At 35.7% G+C, this 18,731-nt stretch overlaps 1 protein-coding gene across 3 annotated transcripts in view; it reads left to right on the top strand.

Moving 5' to 3' along the window:
* Window positions 1–18,731, top strand: part of PDS5A (PDS5 cohesin associated factor A) — a 79,344-nt gene that overhangs the window by 39,820 nt on the left and 20,793 nt on the right. For all 3 annotated transcript variants that reach the window (XM_084518401.1, XM_084518403.1, XM_084518402.1), the window contains exons 9-19: window positions 172–287; window positions 1,096–1,190; window positions 2,068–2,213; window positions 7,430–7,581; window positions 10,872–10,985; window positions 11,512–11,593; window positions 12,364–12,412; window positions 12,533–12,672; window positions 14,373–14,488; window positions 15,136–15,241; window positions 16,735–16,895. In XM_084518401.1, the coding sequence (XP_084374527.1) occupies window positions 172–287; window positions 1,096–1,190; window positions 2,068–2,213; window positions 7,430–7,581; window positions 10,872–10,985; window positions 11,512–11,593; window positions 12,364–12,412; window positions 12,533–12,672; window positions 14,373–14,488; window positions 15,136–15,241; window positions 16,735–16,895 (1,277 nt within the window). The remainder of the gene's footprint in view (window positions 1–171; window positions 288–1,095; window positions 1,191–2,067; window positions 2,214–7,429; window positions 7,582–10,871; window positions 10,986–11,511; window positions 11,594–12,363; window positions 12,413–12,532; window positions 12,673–14,372; window positions 14,489–15,135; window positions 15,242–16,734; window positions 16,896–18,731) is intronic.

Raw genomic sequence — 18,731 nt, 5'->3', positions numbered from 1 at the left:
TTTTTCATCATATTCATCTAATTAATTAGGGAGACTGGAGATTATCAGAAATTATTTCAAAATGACTTTTTAATCTAATTTATAAAAGCAGGAGGAAAAGGAAGCCAGAAATTATTATTAAGGTATCACAGGTAACAAATTACAGTTTCTTTTTCATTATTTGATTTTTAGAGCAATGATGGAGAAGAACGTTTGGCTGTTGTTCGACTTCTGGCTAAACTCTTTGGCTCTAAAGATTCTGATCTGGCTACACAAAATCGTCCACTTTGGCAGTGCTTTCTTGGGCGGTAAGAGAAATAAGGATAGAGTTCTGAATTCACATTCTTTTTGTGATGAATTTTCCTAATAATACTGTATTTTTATTTGTGATTGTGGTGTTTTTGTTGTTGTTGTTGTTGTTTTTTTTTGTTTTTTTTTTTTAACCAACCTTTGAAGCAGAGAATTGCATACAGTTACAATTTAGAATAAAATGTATTTTAACCTGAATGCTGCTATGTTGCTGTCAGTTAGAGGAATATAGATTAGATAGATAGCTACAGTAAATACATAGCAGAAATTACACAATATGAAATTCCACATAATGCTGTTGTACTTACTGTTCAACTATATCAGCGACAGTACCTTCTTTTATTCGGCATTTACCTTTTGAATGAAGCAATATTTCCTTTTAAGTAAACATAGAAATTCAACATTAAAATAATGAATGTTTTCAAATTGTACATGTTATACGGGTATATATGGTTTTTATAACTTTATATATACACGTGTGTGTGTGTGTATATATATAGTGATGATTGATGGTCAACCTGATAGATGTGGAGATTTATGGCAATGGATGATGACCCTTGGGTCAGCATTTCATCTGTATGTAGCATATTTTTTCTTTAATTGTGGTCCTAATTTAAATAATAACAAACTTTTGTATGAGGTACATTATGGAAACAAATTCAAAATATTTCTAATGTATTATTTTGCCATCTGAAAGTGTTCTAATAATTAATGAAACGTACTTTCAACACATGTTACTACATAGAGAATAATCTCGATTTGCAAGGCTAATTAAAAATTAACATTCATCATCTCCTATCTCTCTAGGTTCAATGATATCCATGTCCCTGTGAGATTAGAGAGTGTGAAATTCGCCAGTCATTGTTTAATGAACCATCCAGACTTAGCAAAAGACCTCACTGGTGAGATGCTAATACTGGTGTTTAGAATAATTTAAGATATGAGTAGGGAAAAACGTAATTATTTCTGTACATAGCAGTATAGTTCCAAAATGTATCAAACCCAATGCATGATACTGAATGGAAGAACGAACTAATTTGTAATTGCTTTCTGATGAAGACAAGAGCACAAGAGGGAGCACACTTGCGCATGGAATGTGCAACTTTGTGTGGGCTTCGTAAGAGCGAGTGTTTAAGGAGCTACCTGTTGCAGCTTGAATTTTAAAGTATTTTCAGATTCCAATAAAAGCTTTGGCACATCAAAGCGCAAGTATTTGTAACACGTACTGAATTATTTTCAAAAATAAGTGGAAGAGAGTACTGGGGAACACACTGAGTTTAGAAGAAGCCATTGTGCTGGTCTAAAATACGAAGTTTCTTCCTTTAGTTCACCATCATTCTAACTATGAGCAGAATTTCAGGCTTAACTGAAAATACCTTCTTTTCTGATGAGAGATAACCTTCAGCAACTGTCAATATTTTTAAACTATTTACCTTATGTCTTTGCGAATGAGTTGCTTTTTTTTCTCCTTCCCAACTTTATTTAGTTTCAATATATTCTAGTCAGTTTTATTTAACATCATTGCCTGTTGCAAATGAGGTTATTGTAAAAGCTATTCACTTTTATAAATGAATATCAAAAGATTATATATATATTAATGTAATGTAGAAAATGGTAAAATAGATGTTTCTTATAGGCAGTTCCATGTTTAATAGATACTAAAATTGTGATATATGACAGAATATGCAAATTTAACTTGTGATTATTAATAGTAATAAATTAGAATTCATAATATCTAAATTAAAAAGCCAAACCTTTCATTGTTTCTATTCATAACAGAGTATTTGAAAGTTAGATCCCATGACCCAGAGGAAGCTATTCGACATGATGTTATTGTTACAATTATTACTGCGGGCAAGAGAGATCTTTCTTTAGTTAATGACCAGCTGCTTGGCTTTGTAAGGGAAAGAACACTAGATAAACGGGTAAGTGTTAATATTTTATTTTCAGGAATGTCTGCCTTTAATATAATTGTTTTTTTGTTTTTACTTTTACCAAAGCTCCAGAAATAGAAGATCTTAGAGTTACCTATTAACTAGAATGCTGTGGGGAACATTTTCTTACCAGAGCATCTTAATGAAGAGAGCCAATTGTGGAGACACCAATCAAGTGTAGGCAAGCAAGTACACTCATTGTGTTGAGGAATACAGTCATCCTGTAAGAGCACAGGAGTAGCCACATAGGTTTAGGCCAAAGGTCCCTATAGCCGAAAATAATTCTCACAGTGGTCAGTTTTTGGCTTAGAGCAATTTGTCAACTTCTTAAATCTCCTTGATCATATTCATCATAGCTTGCAAGGGAACTTTCTTTTATGAATTTATTGAGTTCTTTCTTGAACCTGTTTGTACATGATAGGTGTCCATGGCACCTGCACCAGTTAGTTCAAGTTTAATGTGTGTAGTTGTTCCTTTTTGGCAGACGGTGTCCCTTCTCCAAACCACATCATTCTAGATAGTATCTTTATTTCTTTTTAAATATTTTTCTCTTTTTTACATTCACCTTTTTAAATGAGAATTTTACTGTAATAGATTTGGAGAAAAAGGATTTGTTGTCTTTGCACAAACAAATTCTGATTTTGAATATATTATTTTCATTATTATAAAGCAAATCTTCAATTAGTTGTACCTGGCACTTAACATTAATCATTTTTCAGGAGTGATTAAGAGAAATCACTTTCTTCTTTTTCAGCCATCAAAAAAAATATCCCCCAAAAAAGTAACTTTTGAGATCTTAGAATTCTTAGTCCAACCACCACTACCCACCAGGACTTTACCTATTCAGGCTGGGATGATTGTTAGTGTCTTCTACATAGTGTCTCTGTTTTCCTTTACCATCCTTCACTTAGTGACAGGCAGTCAATTTTACAATCGTAATAGAGCTAGGAATGTTCAATTTGCATAGCCTTAAACCCAGTGTGGTATTTTTTTTAATGTTACTGATATGCTTGTCTTGGTGATTTTGTCTTGGCGATTTCACACCAGGCATAGGTTTGATGATACTGCATTTCAAGAGGTTAGGTGCCTGTTCAGGTACCTAACTTCAATTCTAGATTGTGTTTCTTTCATAAAAATCTTGGGTGAGAACTTTAGTGAAACTGCATCCTGAGGAAAAATAAAAGTTGAAAATTAACTAAAAATAACTACAGATGCTGAGCAATTTGAAGTAGACCGTAACAGTATACTATTTCTTTGTAAGTAGAAATGTGTTATACAGTGAATATCAAGCATTTGTAAACTTTCTGCATATAATTTTTTAAAAGATTTATTTCCTTCAGTTTGGGAGAGGGGCATTGATACATCCTTGTGAGTCTTCATCCTTTTTTCCATGGGATTTTTTTCAGTTCCAGACATAATGCATTATACCTATTTTAATTATTCCTTTGCTTTTAAGAACTTGATTCTCTGCTGACTGCATTTACGTCTTTTATTCGGGTTACTGTTTGACAAATCACTGCAAACCTGTATGTGATGATTCATAAATTTGACTTCATCTCATTTTCAGTTATCTGTCAAACGGTTACAGATATTACAATAAGAACAGTATTCATCAAACAGGCTGAAGTAAAATGCTGATTGTTTAAACACACTTCAGTGCGCATTTGTCGTGGTTTAACCCGACCGGCAGCTAAACACCACGCAGCCGTTCGCTCACCCTCCCCCCTCCCTCTCTGGGACGGGGGAGAGAAATGGAAAGTGAAGCCCGTGAGTTGAGATAAAGACAGTTTAATAAGACAGGAAAAAAAAAAAAAAAATAACAAAATAATAATAACAATAATAATAATGATGATACAATGGTGATAATACGAAAGTAATAATAGTATGTACAAACAAGTGATGCACAATGCAATTGCTCACCACCCGCTGACCGATGCCCAGCCTAACCCCGAGCAGTCCGGCCCCCTCCCCCGGCTAGCCACCCCTATATATTGTTTAGCATGACGTCAGATGGTATGGAATACCCCTTTGGCTAGTTTGGGTCACCTGTCCTGGGTCTGTCCCCTCCCAGCTCTTACTGCACCCCCCAGCCTGCCCGTTGGCAGGACAGAGCAAAGGCTGAGATGTCCTTGGCTTAGTATAAGCACTGCTCTGCAACAATTAAAGCATCGGGGTGTTATCAGCACTCTTCTCATTCTAAGCCAAAACACAGCATTCCACCAGCTACTAGGAAGAAAATTAATTCTGTGCTAACTGAAACCAGGACAGCATTTCAGTGGTGCCTTTGTAAAACACTGAAATTTAGAACACTTTAAAATTAAAGCATACTAACTGTTATCATGTATGCAATCTGTTTTTTCTCCTGACTATATTCTAATTGTCACACTATTAATAGAGGTAGCCTAATAGCATTTTTTGTAGGGGGGTAAAAATTTGTGATTTAAAGACACTACTTAATTTTTGATAAAGTGGCCTTAGGTAACTCTAAGGGCATTTGCACAATGGTTACAGCCACAAAAATAAAATAAAATAACAACAACAAAACAACGACTAACACATGTTTTTCAAATCAATTTTTATTGGTCCAGTTGAAAAAGTTTCCCTGGAAACAGACACTTTCAAAAAAAATGGAATCCAGTCTTTGGTAAGAATTGTCCTGAGGAATTTTCTCTTTTCCATTAGAGCACCACCTCTGGTGTCTTTCTAGTGCCTTCACTTTTTGGAATAGATAGTTTTAGGAGACTTAAAAAATAAAATACTTCCCTTTATTCTGGCATAACCTCGAGAATCTAAGAATTAGAGGAGAGTTTCTGAAAGCTGACTTAATGTTCCCATTTCCCCAAACAGTCTTTGTGGTCTAGAGACTTAGTCCATTAATGTGAACAGAGTTTCACATCATCAGCTTGGAGAAGCTGTGGAATGAGAAGCCATAGGAATTATTCATGGGAATTATGCTATTATTCTAGTTCTCTTTAAGACTTTCTGCGTGAATTAGTTCTGACTCCTTGTTTGCCATAGGTACTAACAAACACTGCGGCTTTTGTCAGCTGAAGGAGGAATATTTGAGATATTTTTTATTCTTAACTCTCTTGAAGACACAGATTCCAACAGTTAAGGGGTTATCTTGAACTTTAACAGTTCTGTAACTCAGCCCTGCAGTCTTCAGTGAAGGAGTTCGGTTGTGCTAGTGAACCAAGGAAGCTAAGATCATCAAAATTCTTATGTTAATTAAATCGGGGTAGTACTTCTGTTAGTTGCTACCTTTGAAAGTGATCGTTACTTTCCCCTTTTTTTTTATTTGCCTTCATCTTTTACCCTACTCTCTGTTTCTTCAACTTTCAGTAGCACCTTATTTTTTCCTGTGTTTGCTGTTGGGTGACTGCTTCCACGATGTTTCAAAGTATTTTCTAAGCAGCCTGTCCGCTGCCTCATGTGTTCTGTCCAAAGCTGCCTTGCTGTCTTCTCCAACCTCTGCTCTCTGCAGCAGTTTCAGGGATCAGGAATCTACCGACAGTCCAAACTTTCCTTCTTACAATCCCTCGTTAAGTACTCTGCTTTCATTTTAGGCTTAAATATTATAGAATCATTTCTTGTAATCCTTCTCCTTTGTGTCTTGACAACAGCTTTGCCATCCTTGCTGTCTTATATAGAAGATCTAATGAAGCAATAGTATTGTGTTAGATGGTTATACCTGAATGCAGAATGAGAATACTTACCTGAAAGTGTTTCTCTTTCACGCCTTGATTTCACTTTAAAATGTGCTATAGATGTGCAACAAGCATAAACAAATCCCTGCAGAGAAGTTGAACAATAACCTCTGTTGATATCTAAAACTTTTCATTTTCATAAAAACATCTCGTGCTATACTGTCAAAGTCAATGCAATCTTTTGTGTTTTTGTTTAATATTTAAGAAATACATATGAAGAGGCAGGTTTTTTTCCTCCATCGTCTTGTTGATAAAACTTGATCATCTCACGCTAAGCAGGCTGTTGTGCTGACATAAAGCTATATCATCTTCAGGATTTTTCTTTTCTTTGCCTTTCTAGAAAAGGAAATCACTCAGAGATATTAAGAAATTAAATGTGCAATATCTCACTGTGCTGTTAGAGCAAGTGTTTGGTTTAACGAGATTGAAGAAGTTGTGCACAATGTGAATAACAGTGTCTACATCTATGCTTATCAGGGTGAAATAATTTGAACATTACTATAGTCTTCGGAGTTCAAGACCAAAGGTGTCATCTAGCTGTGTTCTGAAGTGAATTCTCCCTTGCAGTCTGCAATTCATGCATTTCTTTTGAATGGTGAGGGAAGTAAGTTCCTTCTGAGGCTTCCTATGTAAACCATTCAATGGGAGACACTATTCTTTCTCTAAATTAATCCTCCATCTGTTCTGGTATGACTTCTTCCGCAAGGCAGTGTGAGAGGGCTTTTGGGCCGTGTCTGTTAAAGTGTTTAATAATGGGAGATTTCCTGTTTACATGACTGGATAAAGTAGTGACCACCAAAAATAAGGATGAGAACCTAGGAACACCATCTGTGGAAGCTGCAGTTAGGCATTTTATTGCTGCTTTAAAAAAAAAAAAAAAAAAAAAAAAAGAAAAAGAAACAAACCTCCCTTTGACATCCCTGGAGTCTTCCAGTGATTACTTCAAGGCTTTGGCAAAGATGGCCTCTCCCACTGTTGTGGAAAGTGGCCTCAGAGTTCAAGCCCTGACAAGTTTAGCTATGTCTAAGGTCTAGATCTTCTATTCCTGGACAAGTGTGCCAATTGTAAGGCTGTTGTGTGAATAAAAGCTGCCACAACTGATCAGTGCCCATTTCTGAATAGATAAGTCTTCCAAATTCTGGTTTAAGGCAGCACTTAACTCAGGCATGCACGTACAGTTAAGCTCAGTTAAGCTGTACTTAGCTTTTTTTTTTTTTTTTTTTTTTTTTAAGTAGACTGACAATTAAAATTTCTTTGCTCATCACAGTGAAACACTGTCTTACTCTGTACTTTGCAGAGAGGAAACACCTTATGTATGCTTTACAAATTCTCACTTAGAGGCTCTAAAATGCATTTTTCAGCTTCTGCAGTGACTAAATGTAAGAGGTCAGAATGTGGCCACTTTGTCTTTCATGCTTCTATGTATTTACTGCATTTTGTGTATGTTTGATATTTATTTACCAAAACCACTTTCCCATCTCCTTTGCTTCCCCCCTCAAGTGGCGAGTAAGAAAAGAAGCTATGATGGGTCTTGCCCAGCTATACAAGAAGTACTGTCTTCACGCCGAGGCTGGAAAAGATGCTGCAGAGAAAGTGAGCTGGATAAAGGATAAACTTTTGCACATATATTATCAAAATAGCATTGATGACAAGTGAGTCAACCTAAGCCTTCCTAATTTTAATTGTATAGTGATAAAAGATACTCTGAAAATGAAAATATGTGCTTTTCCTGAGAAAGCTGTTGTAGTACATTCTGTATTTGTGGTTTTAAGTATGATATATTTAAATAATTATTAAGACGTGCTAAGATCTTTGAGATAGTGGCATTATCTGTTCATATATTTATTCTATATGCTGATGGAAGCATAACTGTGATGATAGTAAATTGTCATTAATCTCTGCATAGAACAAAGGTCAAATTTTGCTTTTACTATGCCCCATTCCTGTTTGCCTTTTACTTCCCAGAGGCTAGCATGTTGAAATCATCAACCTGTGAGCACTGTACATATATGTACCACAGCAACATCTCCTTTTGCTACACTACATGGAAATTGACCCTTTCGTTAGAACAAAAGCTGAAGAAATGTCAAGGATGCTTCCACCATTGTCTAATTTTCACTGTTTTGTCATTCGGTCCCTTTAATTTTTGAAATATTTTGGCTTAGCGGAAAGTATTTTGGCTTGGGTTTTGGAAGATAGTTTTCAGCTCTCACTGTTAATTCTTTGTCTGTCACTAGAAAAGCCAAACTATGAGATCACACAAAGATGGAATTTCAGCCTAGATGTTTAATGCAGCAGACCTGAAAAACAGACACTTCTTTATAATGTTTCTTAGCATCTTAGCATCAAATGAGCCAACAGCCTTCTTTGGTTTCCAGTTATTGTAGTTAATTCTTACAGATGGCGTCACAAAAAACTGGTGAAGGATCTCACTTCTGTTCATCTTGCTGTTCATAAGTGGGTCAGAGTTACGTATTTGATTCATTGCCTTCTTTAAAAAAAAAAAAAAAAAAAAAAAAGGAAGAAGAAAGATGCAGTTGCAAGATCCTACACATAAAAATTATGCTGAAAGTCTGCTGAGATAGAAGTGTTAAATAGTGGGGGAAAATGAGGAAATCCCCACATAGTTCGTACAGAGCTACAAAGCTAATTCTGCTTTCGCATATGCATCAAATATGCTTTAATTTGCCTGGAGAGATTCACGTTTTTTCTAGTATGTTCGTGTCTCGTACAGCACACAGGCTTCATAGCGAGCCAGGAATGAATCAAAGTTCTGCAGTGAATGTGGCAGATCTGTTCAGTATTCCTGCTCACTGGAAATGCAGAATACCGTAAAGGGACCAAGACAAGGAATTACAAGGAAGGACTGTGTCATCAAAGCAGAGTTTCTTTCTCTAATGTGGTTTCTTCTAAAAGTCTTGTTGAGCCATTTAAGCCAGCCTTTTCATGAGCAGGCACTGATTGTAAGCTGTTTGCTGAAAGATTGGTGGTTTGATTCTCATCATTCCCCTAGTTCTGTTTGATAGCCTGAATTTTAATCCAAATTCTGCTGTTTTTTAAGTTGACAATGAATTTCTTGTTCAGTTGCATTGGGTTGATGTGCTCAGAATGGAGAAGTAAATGTACTTCAATGTTATCGTCATTCAAAATTAGACAGTTAGTACTTTAAGCACTGGAAGAGCCATAGAAATGCCATTATCTTTAAGACACAGTCAATCCAGTCCTTTAAACACACATGCATAAGTCAAAATTAGCAACCTCTGTTCTGTTTTCTTTCCATAATGAGGGAGGAGGATAGAACATAACGGTGAACAGCTGTCTGAGCCTCGGAGTATTTTCCGTTGTGCACATGGAATAACACTAGTTCTTTGAGAAGATAATAGCACAGCATCGTACAGTATTCGGGCATGAAGTGGAGTGGAACAAATTTTCTCCAGACATCCTTAACTCTCACTTCCTCCTGGTTTTGATGTTACTCAACTATTGATGAGTTTGTGTACTCGGGACTGAGAACTTGAAGCCATAAGGGCAGTTTATCACCTGTGTGCTCTGAGATTCCGTGTTCTACAACCAATGCGTAGGGAATGGCTCAAAATAACCACATTACACACTGACCTGTTGTTTACATTAGCCAATGACTTTCCTCACGGGAGAAAAGTCTGTGTTGCAGAGGTGTTACCTACTAGTAAATACGTACCCTAAGTGACATGGGCCAGGGAAGTCATAATACAGTTACACTGTTTGTATTGACAGCTTTTTTGGAAAGTGGATCTGTGGAGACATGGGCTACAGCAGTGTTCAGAAATTAGTCAAGTAGATAGCTGTGATGGCTCCAATCTCCTGAGATCTGAAGATCCTGTCCCCCAAGTAATGTAGTCATTGGAGTCATCAGTAGTAAAAATGTACGCCCAAAGGGAAAAAGCCAAGTTTTCTTTAATATTGATGGGATGCCTTGAGGTAACTATCCATATTTGTGGTCATCCTTTCATTCCTCTGCCCCAGCATCATGTCCCTAGGAATTTTCTTTAAGTAGAAATAAGATGTGTGTGACCTGTGCTGACTTCTTTGCTCTTTTGTACAAGACCCTCCTAGGGTGCCTTTAGGAATCATAGTAAACAAAGTCTGTAAATTCAAGCACACAAAGTATTTGTCCACAAATATGAAATTGTGTAGCTGGATATTGTGTACAGCTCTCATTGCTATGGATTAAATTAATATCTGAATGTTTTTTTATTGGAGGGGAAGATTATTAGATGATCTGTACAGTTATACAGTAGCTCAATTTTTTATTTTATTTAAAACCTTAAGTATGTATTCTTGTATTTGATTTGTTGTTTTTTTAGAAGATATAATTGGAGAATGTTTTTGCTTGTTTGGTTTGCCCTCTGTTTCCCCTTTGCTCCTTTTGCTGTATACATTTTGGTATTCCTTTGTCTTCACCTTTTTTAATGCCGATGGTTTCTGTGTTAGCATGAGTGTTTCAATTGTTCTTTTGTTAAATAATACAATTTTATCTTACCCTTCCTCTCTAGGATACTTCAGATTTTTTACTTTTACTCCTTTTTAAGATATATTCTTGTATTCTTTCTCCTTTATTTGATATTTTTGCTGTCTGTATCCATTTCTTCTTATGTATGAGATTGAACACAGGTAGATTCTCAAAACCTAGAGAAAAAGGAGGATTTAGATGGTGACAAATAAAGCAATTACACCCTCTTAAAGGTGAAGATGAATGTAAAAGCTCTCAAGAAGCAGTGCTTGCTAATCTCTATTAATGGTGGAAGGGATCTTTACAGATAAGAAAAAGACCAATACTTTCTTTCTTCGCTGTTTGGAAAAAAGTAGTTTCAGTGACTTCTGATATTTCTTGTTCTTTCAGCTTGACTAAAAGATATTACCACTTTTTGACCCAAAGAGGTTTTTCTCTCTTCTTTCCCTGCAGATTACTAGTAGAGAAAATCTTTGCTCAGTATCTTGTTCCACACAATTTGGAAACAGAAGAGCGAATGAAGTGCTTGTACTATTTGTATGCTAGCTTGGATCCAAATGCTGTCAAGTGAGTATAGTTTGCATTCAGCAAATACTTGCTCTTTTTCAGTCTTTTCTAACATATCTGTTGTCTGCTTATATTATCAGGATTTAAATAACATAAAAAATTGATGTTTAGCACTATTTGCAATTATTATTTCAAAACATTCCCTTTAGATATCTAAATGTTTATATACAAATTGTACAAGGCCTTTATACAAGATACCTTGATATTTGAGAATAGTGGTTTTAGGGTTTTGTCTATTTGTTCTCAGCCAATGAGAACAGTGTGCAGTTACAAGACATACTGTGGTTGTCCTGCGTATATGAAACTGATAAAAGTAACTGAATAAAAAGGAAAAATGATGTTATCCAAGAAGAGAATAGTTCTACCTTGTTTCGAATGGTTATTTTTAATATGTAGTAGGTTTGGGATGTTGCATTTGTTAAATAAATAAATAATCTTGTTTACTAATGTGTCCAGCATGTTCTTGCAATAAACAAATTGGTAAGCTTTCTTTTCTGTTTTATTTATTTATTTATTATTTTTGCAGAGCGCTGAATGAGATGTGGAAGTGCCAGAACATGTTAAGGAGTCACGTACGCGAATTACTAGACTTGCATAAGCAGCCCACAGTACGGTTTTGAAAATATTAATACTTTATCCAATAGATTTGTTTGACTAATTGATAGGTTTTTAATACTGTTTTAATTGTTCAGTTGACTGTTGATTTCCATGTGTAGACAAAGTTCTGTTCTCATTAAGTAAAGTTGCTTTGTTAATGTTTGCAGGTAATGCAAGTAATGCTTGGCCTCCTTAAGTTTATCACGATATTTTATTACCAGTCAATAACTTTGGAAAAAGTTAAGAAAATTTTCCAAGATTTTTTCCCATTTTTGACAGACCTTTTTTGATTTTTGCTTTATAAACTACTTAAAATATATTCCATTTGGAAAATCTCTGACATAAGTTTTGGTGTATTTATATTGGAATGTTACCTGTAAGTGTATCAGCAAATTAGCAGAAGCTGTTAATAGGAGTTTGTGGTTGGTCTGGGGACTTAGTGTGGGGAGTTGGCCTATTGAGTGTTTGCTTGTTTGTTTTTGCTTATTTTTTTAGATCTTTTCCAACAGTACAGACAATTGATTTGTCGAGGTTTAGTGAATTTTTGCATTTCTTTGGTATTGCAAGAAGATTTTTCCCCTTTTTGCCGTGTAACAGCTTTTAAGACAGTGTTTATTCTTAAAAACCTAAAACCCAGATTACAGAGTAGAACAAACTGCTGGAGAAGAACTGACAGATAAGCTTAAAGCTTTATTTTATAATAATAAAGCTTTTAGACTTTATTTTTTGAAGGAGATAATGCTGACTTCGTTTGTTTATTTGTATTTGCTGTCCTCCCCAGTCAGAAGCAAACAGTGCTGCCATGTTTGGAAAGCTGATGACCATAGCAAGTAAGTGTTAATAAGTTCAGTAAACTGCTGTTAAAGTGTTCCTTGAAATTGTATTTCTGTGAATTTTGGCATACTGAAGTGGCAAATTTATTTAATGTTAAATTCTGTTTAATCATACAGAAAACCTACCAGATCCTGGAAAAGCACAAGATTTTGTGAAGAAATTCAATCAGGTTCTAGGTGATGATGAAAAACTTCGATCCCAGCTTGAACTGTTAATTAGCCCTACGTGTTCATGTAAACAGGCAGATGTCTGTGTGGTAAGGAAATGGAAAAGCAAACTTTATATTTTTGCATTAAAACAGTTATTCAAGGTTAATAGTCTGTTTTGGTACCTTAATGTGATTTTTTTAATGTATTTCCTATTCTCATGACGTTTATATATAAGGAAGAAATTCTTTAGTCTGAGGGTGGTGAGGCACTGGCACAAGTTGCCCAGAGAAGCTGTGGATGCCCCACCCCTGGAGGTGTTCAAGGCCAGTTTGGATGGGGTTTAGAGCAACCTGGTCTCATGGGAGGTGTCCCTGCCCATGCCTGAGGGGTTGGAATTAGGTGATCTTTAAGGTCCCTTCCACCCAAACCATTTATGATTCTATGAAATACCTTTTTGATTAACAGCAGAGATTACTGATAATATAACTTATGATTATCATCTTGCTTTCTAAGAAAATGTTTGTTTCATTTCCTTATGGGGTTATGAGGATCAAATATAAACTTGAAATAAAAAATGAAATTAGTCTTTAAAGAGTCTCTTTTATGGTAAAGTTCTTAAACTATCCCCTGACCCTGTTTAAACTTACATAATAACCATCAAGACACATATTATGTATAAAATACCAGCATATATATAATATATATAAGTACCAACAAGACAAATGCTATATCATTATATAATAATGTCTGCTTACTGTTCGTTTATTTTTCTTCTTGCATTATTTTGAGATCAGTCTTTATTTTTCTCTCATATATTTAACTGTGCTATGAAAATACACGCGTTAATATTAAATAAAACCACTCCAGAGATTTACAATGTCAACAATCACGTTTTTTTTGACACCCCCCGACATTTTGGTCCTAAAATAAAGCAAGCAATTTGCTTGACAGAAATCACAAAACATAGGTTTCCCGGTGTTTGTCTAATGGCTCTATAATTGTCCAGGGAAGAAATCAGAATGGCCTTCAGAGTTACGTTCCTAACCACTAGTGTATGGAATACGTCTCCTTCTAAACTAGTGAGTTTTGCACTTTGGGAGCACAGTGGTGCAATTTTAGAAGGAAGGATTCTGCCCTCTTTCTGAAGATACTATAGCGTGATGGTTAGGACTATGTCATAGTCAGTGTAGGGTCTACAATTTCTAACCCTTCAGGAGAAGAAAAGTTGAGAAATCCTTTCTTTAGGACATTTTGAGACTTCTGTTCAAAACAAAAATATCATATCCACCACCTTCTGCTGGGTTTGCAGCTGAATTTAATGTTCTTTACACTTGAAGCATTCAGAAAGGGAAAGGGAGATTTTGATTCCAAGACATTCATGGGCAAGAATGTGGGGTCTGAACATCGACTATAGCCCAAATAGCACATAGTGCTTCTGCGCATCTGCAGTAGTGTGGCTTTTACTGCAATTATTGTTGCTTATGAAATCTGAAGCATGCAGGAGGGTTATATACAGATTTACAGATTACTCTTGTCTACATAGATATTTAAATTCTGTGTTGCACGCTAGCTCTCCATTGGTTCTTTTTTGAATCTGTCTCTCATTAGAAGCCTACACACGTCTTAGTTTTAACTGTTGTATGCCTGCTTTTGTGGGGATAACAGCAGTCCCCCTTAAAATACATTTCATTGATTATATACACAATTTCTGTAGTTCAAAGAACTGGTTTTATTTGGCTTATTCAACATGCTTAAGAAATAATTAAAATTAGTATAATTCTTGTTTGCAATGTAACGTTTCTTGTAGAGAGAGATAGCCCGGAAACTTGCAAATCCTAAGCAGCCAACAAATCCTTTTCTGGAAATGGTCAAATTTCTTTTGGAAAGAATTGCCCCTGTACACATCGACTCAGAAGCCATTAGGTAAGTTTGGAAGATCTTATTAAATCATGAATGATTACAAAGATGATTTAAATGACAAAAAAAGTGATTTTCATGGGATTTAAATAAGTCTGTCATAACAGTAAATAGGTATTAAAAACAAACAAAAAACCATTTTATATAGATGTAGTTTTCTTGCAATCTAGAGAATATGAGGATTTTTGTTTTAGCTACTGCTTTGCAATGCTAAGTCTACAAATGATTCTAAAATTCTAGCAGTTGCTCCCGGTGAAACTGCTATTTGTGGGGTTTAAGGTGAAAACGATGATCATAATTTTCACATAGCTAACTGCAGCACAGTCTTCCATATAACAGATGAATTAATTAGTTTTTGTGGGACTGAGTAAGAGAATGTTTGGATTTCTTTTGAGACTTGTCTGGCAACCTAATTATATTCTGAAATGCATGCAACTATGTGTTGATCTGAATGCTGCCAACATGTCTTTTTCTTCCTAAAGAACTAAAATTTGCAGTAAGTTAAGTCTGAAGGAAAAGAATGCTGAAATAGCTTGGTTTAAAAACAAAAACCACCATCCCTTTACTTGTTGTCAAAACCAAGTAATCTTGCTGATGTGTCCAGCCATGTTGTCAAGTTCATTTGTTTTTTTCCTTTGCATCTCTTATTTTAGTGCACTAGTAAAACTGATGAATAAATCAATAGAGGGGACAGCTGATGATGAAGAGGAGGGTGTAAGTCCTGACACTGCTATTCGTGCAGGACTTGAACTTCTCAAGGTAATCTAAATCTAAAAAAAGTAGCTGTAGTTTGTAAAGGAAGAAACTAAAGTGGTGTGACTAATGAATGAATATTTGCATGTTTTTAATAGTTATTGTTTAGATAACTTTTTTTTTTTTTTTAATGAAAGCAAAGTTTTGATTACTAATACTTACTTAGGAAAAAAAGAATGAAAGAAACGGGTTTTTGGAAGAAGTATGTTTTGAAAAGGGCACCAAGGATTGAAATATGCACATGAAAGCAGAAATCGATTTCTGCTTAAGGAAGTCAAAGAAGAAGTTGCAGAGGTTATGTGGGAGGAAGAGAAAAGGACAGATTAGGGAGGCATGTTTTTGGTGCCTGAATGAGGCTGAAAGGAAAATGAGCAATAAATTCAAGAGCCCAAGTTTGTAGAGAAATTTATTTCATTTCTTAAATCAGTGGTGATGAGTGAGAAATGCTTGGGTGGAGAAGTAAGGATTTGAATTATCTGGAAAACATCTCTGGATTTGGCAGTTTACTAATGAGGCTTTATTTTCAATATGTTACAAAGAGAGCAGTATAATATATCAAGGAGGGTGTGGATAGGAAGTTCACATAATTGAGGTGAGACTTTTCTGAAATGTGAATGAACAACTTGGAGGTTATGGAGGTTCATCACACCAAGTTTGGTAATGGCAACAGTGTGGTAGAAAAAGTTACGCAGAAGTACACAAGAAAGAAATGTTTGGTAACGTAGCTCAGAAAAGAAAGCTGACAAGTTTGAAGATTTTGTTGCTGTGACTTGGATGCCTTTGAGAATGTTATTTCACACATTGATAGTCGCACAAGAAGTAGCCAACTCTGATCAAAGAAACCAAGATGAGATAAACCCCCCAAATACATAAATATATTCATTTTTTTGTTGTTCTCCCTACCATATGTTATCTGAACTTTACTATACTTAATATAGTTTTGCTTCAGGATAACAGTTTGTTTTCTTATCCTGCCTTGAATTTCTGCACGCTTAATTTCTTATTTGATGTTACTTCTGTTTAAAAGAATGTGCTGTTTCATTAGTTTTAAATTAAAAGACAGTAATCTGTGATTTGTTTTTGTGTATATATTTAACTTCTTGATTTCTTTTCTGCTCCAGGACTATAGATTTTGGAGAAGTTAAGATTTTAGTTCACTTAAATTATGTAGAAAAAAAATGGTCTTAAGTAGATTGGAATATAAATGAATACTCCTGGATAAATATTTGTTTTAATAGATATGTTTCCATGCTCAAATAATTCATTATTTTTATAAAATGTTTGGGGGAGAGGTCCTGAAAACAAAGCATAGATGAATGTATTTGAAAATGCCTATATCAGTTTTTCAAAATGCAGTTATTGAATTTAATAATCTAGTAAGAGCAGGTAATAGCTATTTATGTTGATGGTAAGGCTCATAAACAGCTATAATTATGTTTTTCTGATGATTCATTTGCCATGGGTAAATATACCTTTTGTTTTAATATGTATCTCTACAGGTTCTGTCCTTTACACATCCTACCTCGTTTCACTCTGCGGAGACCTATGAGTCTCTGCTGCAGTGCCTCAGGATGGAAGATGATAAAGTAGCTGAGGCAGCCATACAGATTTTCAGAAATACGGGTCACAAAATAGAAACAGACCTGCCACAGATAAGATCGTGAGTGTTATTTCCTACACACTACTTTTCATACCTAGACTTCTGGCTCTTTGTATTTTGTTCAATATATTGCCCCTAATGTTACTTTATAGCCAGAAATAGCAGCAGCAGCTTTTCCATCATTTTGTATTCCTTCACCACCTTTCTGTCTCTTAAATCTTTAAATTGTGTGTTTTCTCAATTCTTGTGTATTTATTGAAGATGTTTTGTACTTCTTGAAAGTCGTCTTGTAATAGATGCATTAAAGCCAGAGTGTAGTATGTTTTCCAGGTTACAAAACAAGCAAAAACAAAAACATGGTGAAGATGTGATTTCTTGGCATGATTTCCACTCATATCTTTCCTTCGCACAATATTTTCTATCTGTGAGGAATGAAAATATAATCTCTGATGCTTAACAGCTCTGTTTGTTATGAAACAAAATGGGAAGTAAGTTCCAAAAGCAAGCATGAATTTCTAACGAAGATTAATTGGCTGTCTGTAAGTCATCACACAATACGTGCTTTAACTGCTGATTATCTACTAGGTATTCGCAGACTTCAAAATTTTGTGGGTGACATCAAAAACCTTAAAATTTGCCTTTTAGTAACTAATTCAGTAACTAACTATTTATAATATTTGTATTGGTTATAACAGTTACTAAATAATTAGTTACTACCTAACTATGAAGTCAAGTTTTCAAGTTCTTAAATATTGAAACAACATCTCAACCATGCAGCAGTGCATACCAACAGAGTGCAGTAACCTCAGTGATTCGTATGGCTTTGAGTGGTTGGAGAACTGGTCGTATTTATAGCCAGGGATTTGGCTTTTTAGACCATGGGACTCTCTTTGAGAAACCTGGTCTAGATTGGAAACCTGGTTTAGATTGGACACTGGGAAGAATTTCTTCATGGAGTTTGGTGATCAAGCGGTGAGGTCCCCATCTCTGGAGGTATTTCAGAGATGCGTGGACGAGGCACTGAGGGGCACGGCTTAGTGAGGGGACTTGGTAGGTCAAGTAGATGGTTGGACTGGATGATCTTGAATGTCTTTTCCAACCTTGATCACTCTATGATTGTGTGAATCAAATTCTGGGCAAAAGAAATATGTTACAAGTTCACCCACAAGACACCTCCAAAAACATTTGTACATGAAGAGAAGGAAAAGCCAAGCAACCCATTTGTCAGTATAGTTCCCAGAAGCTACTAGAGTTTAACTAGGACTGTGCATTGCTGGGGTACATCATCTTCTGTCAAAGGAGCTGATATCGCTGACATTTCTTCTGGCTTTATATCTCATCCAGATACTGCTGAAGTATAGTCAGGATTGGGTTTCAAACAACTTACAAATGTAACTGCCATTAAACACGTTGAGTTCTACCTTTTGCAGATTTACCTCAGTTGGGATATGATGAGGTATGGCTTGTGAATGATGCATCAACCCATGGCAAAGGCCCTTTAATCTAGATACAGTTAGACTTTAAAACTGTAGGTTGAGCACTGATGCTTATTTTATCTGTAAGTTTCACTGAATTCTGTGGTGTTCTGTTCCTTACTTAATCCAAGTTGCAGAATCTTAGCAGGCTTGAGAAGAGACTTCATAGAATCATAGAATATCCTGAGTTGGAAGGGACCCTTAAGGATCATCAAGTCCAACTCTTGACACCGCACAGGTCTACCCAAAAGTTCAGACCATGTGCCTAAGTGCACAGTCCAATCTCTTCTTAAATTCAGACAGGCTCGGTGCAGTGACCACTTCCCTGGGGAGCCTGTTCCAGTGTGCAACCACCCTCTCTGTGAAGAACCCCCTCCTGACGTCAAGCCTAAATTTCCCCTGCCTCAGCTTAACCCCGTTC

The sequence above is a fragment of the Aythya ferina genome (genome assembly GCF_964211825.1).
Source record: "Aythya ferina genome assembly, chromosome: 4".
Taxonomy (NCBI): Eukaryota; Metazoa; Chordata; class Aves; order Anseriformes; family Anatidae; genus Aythya; species Aythya ferina.
This window is presented reverse-complemented; position numbering and strand designations above follow the sequence as displayed.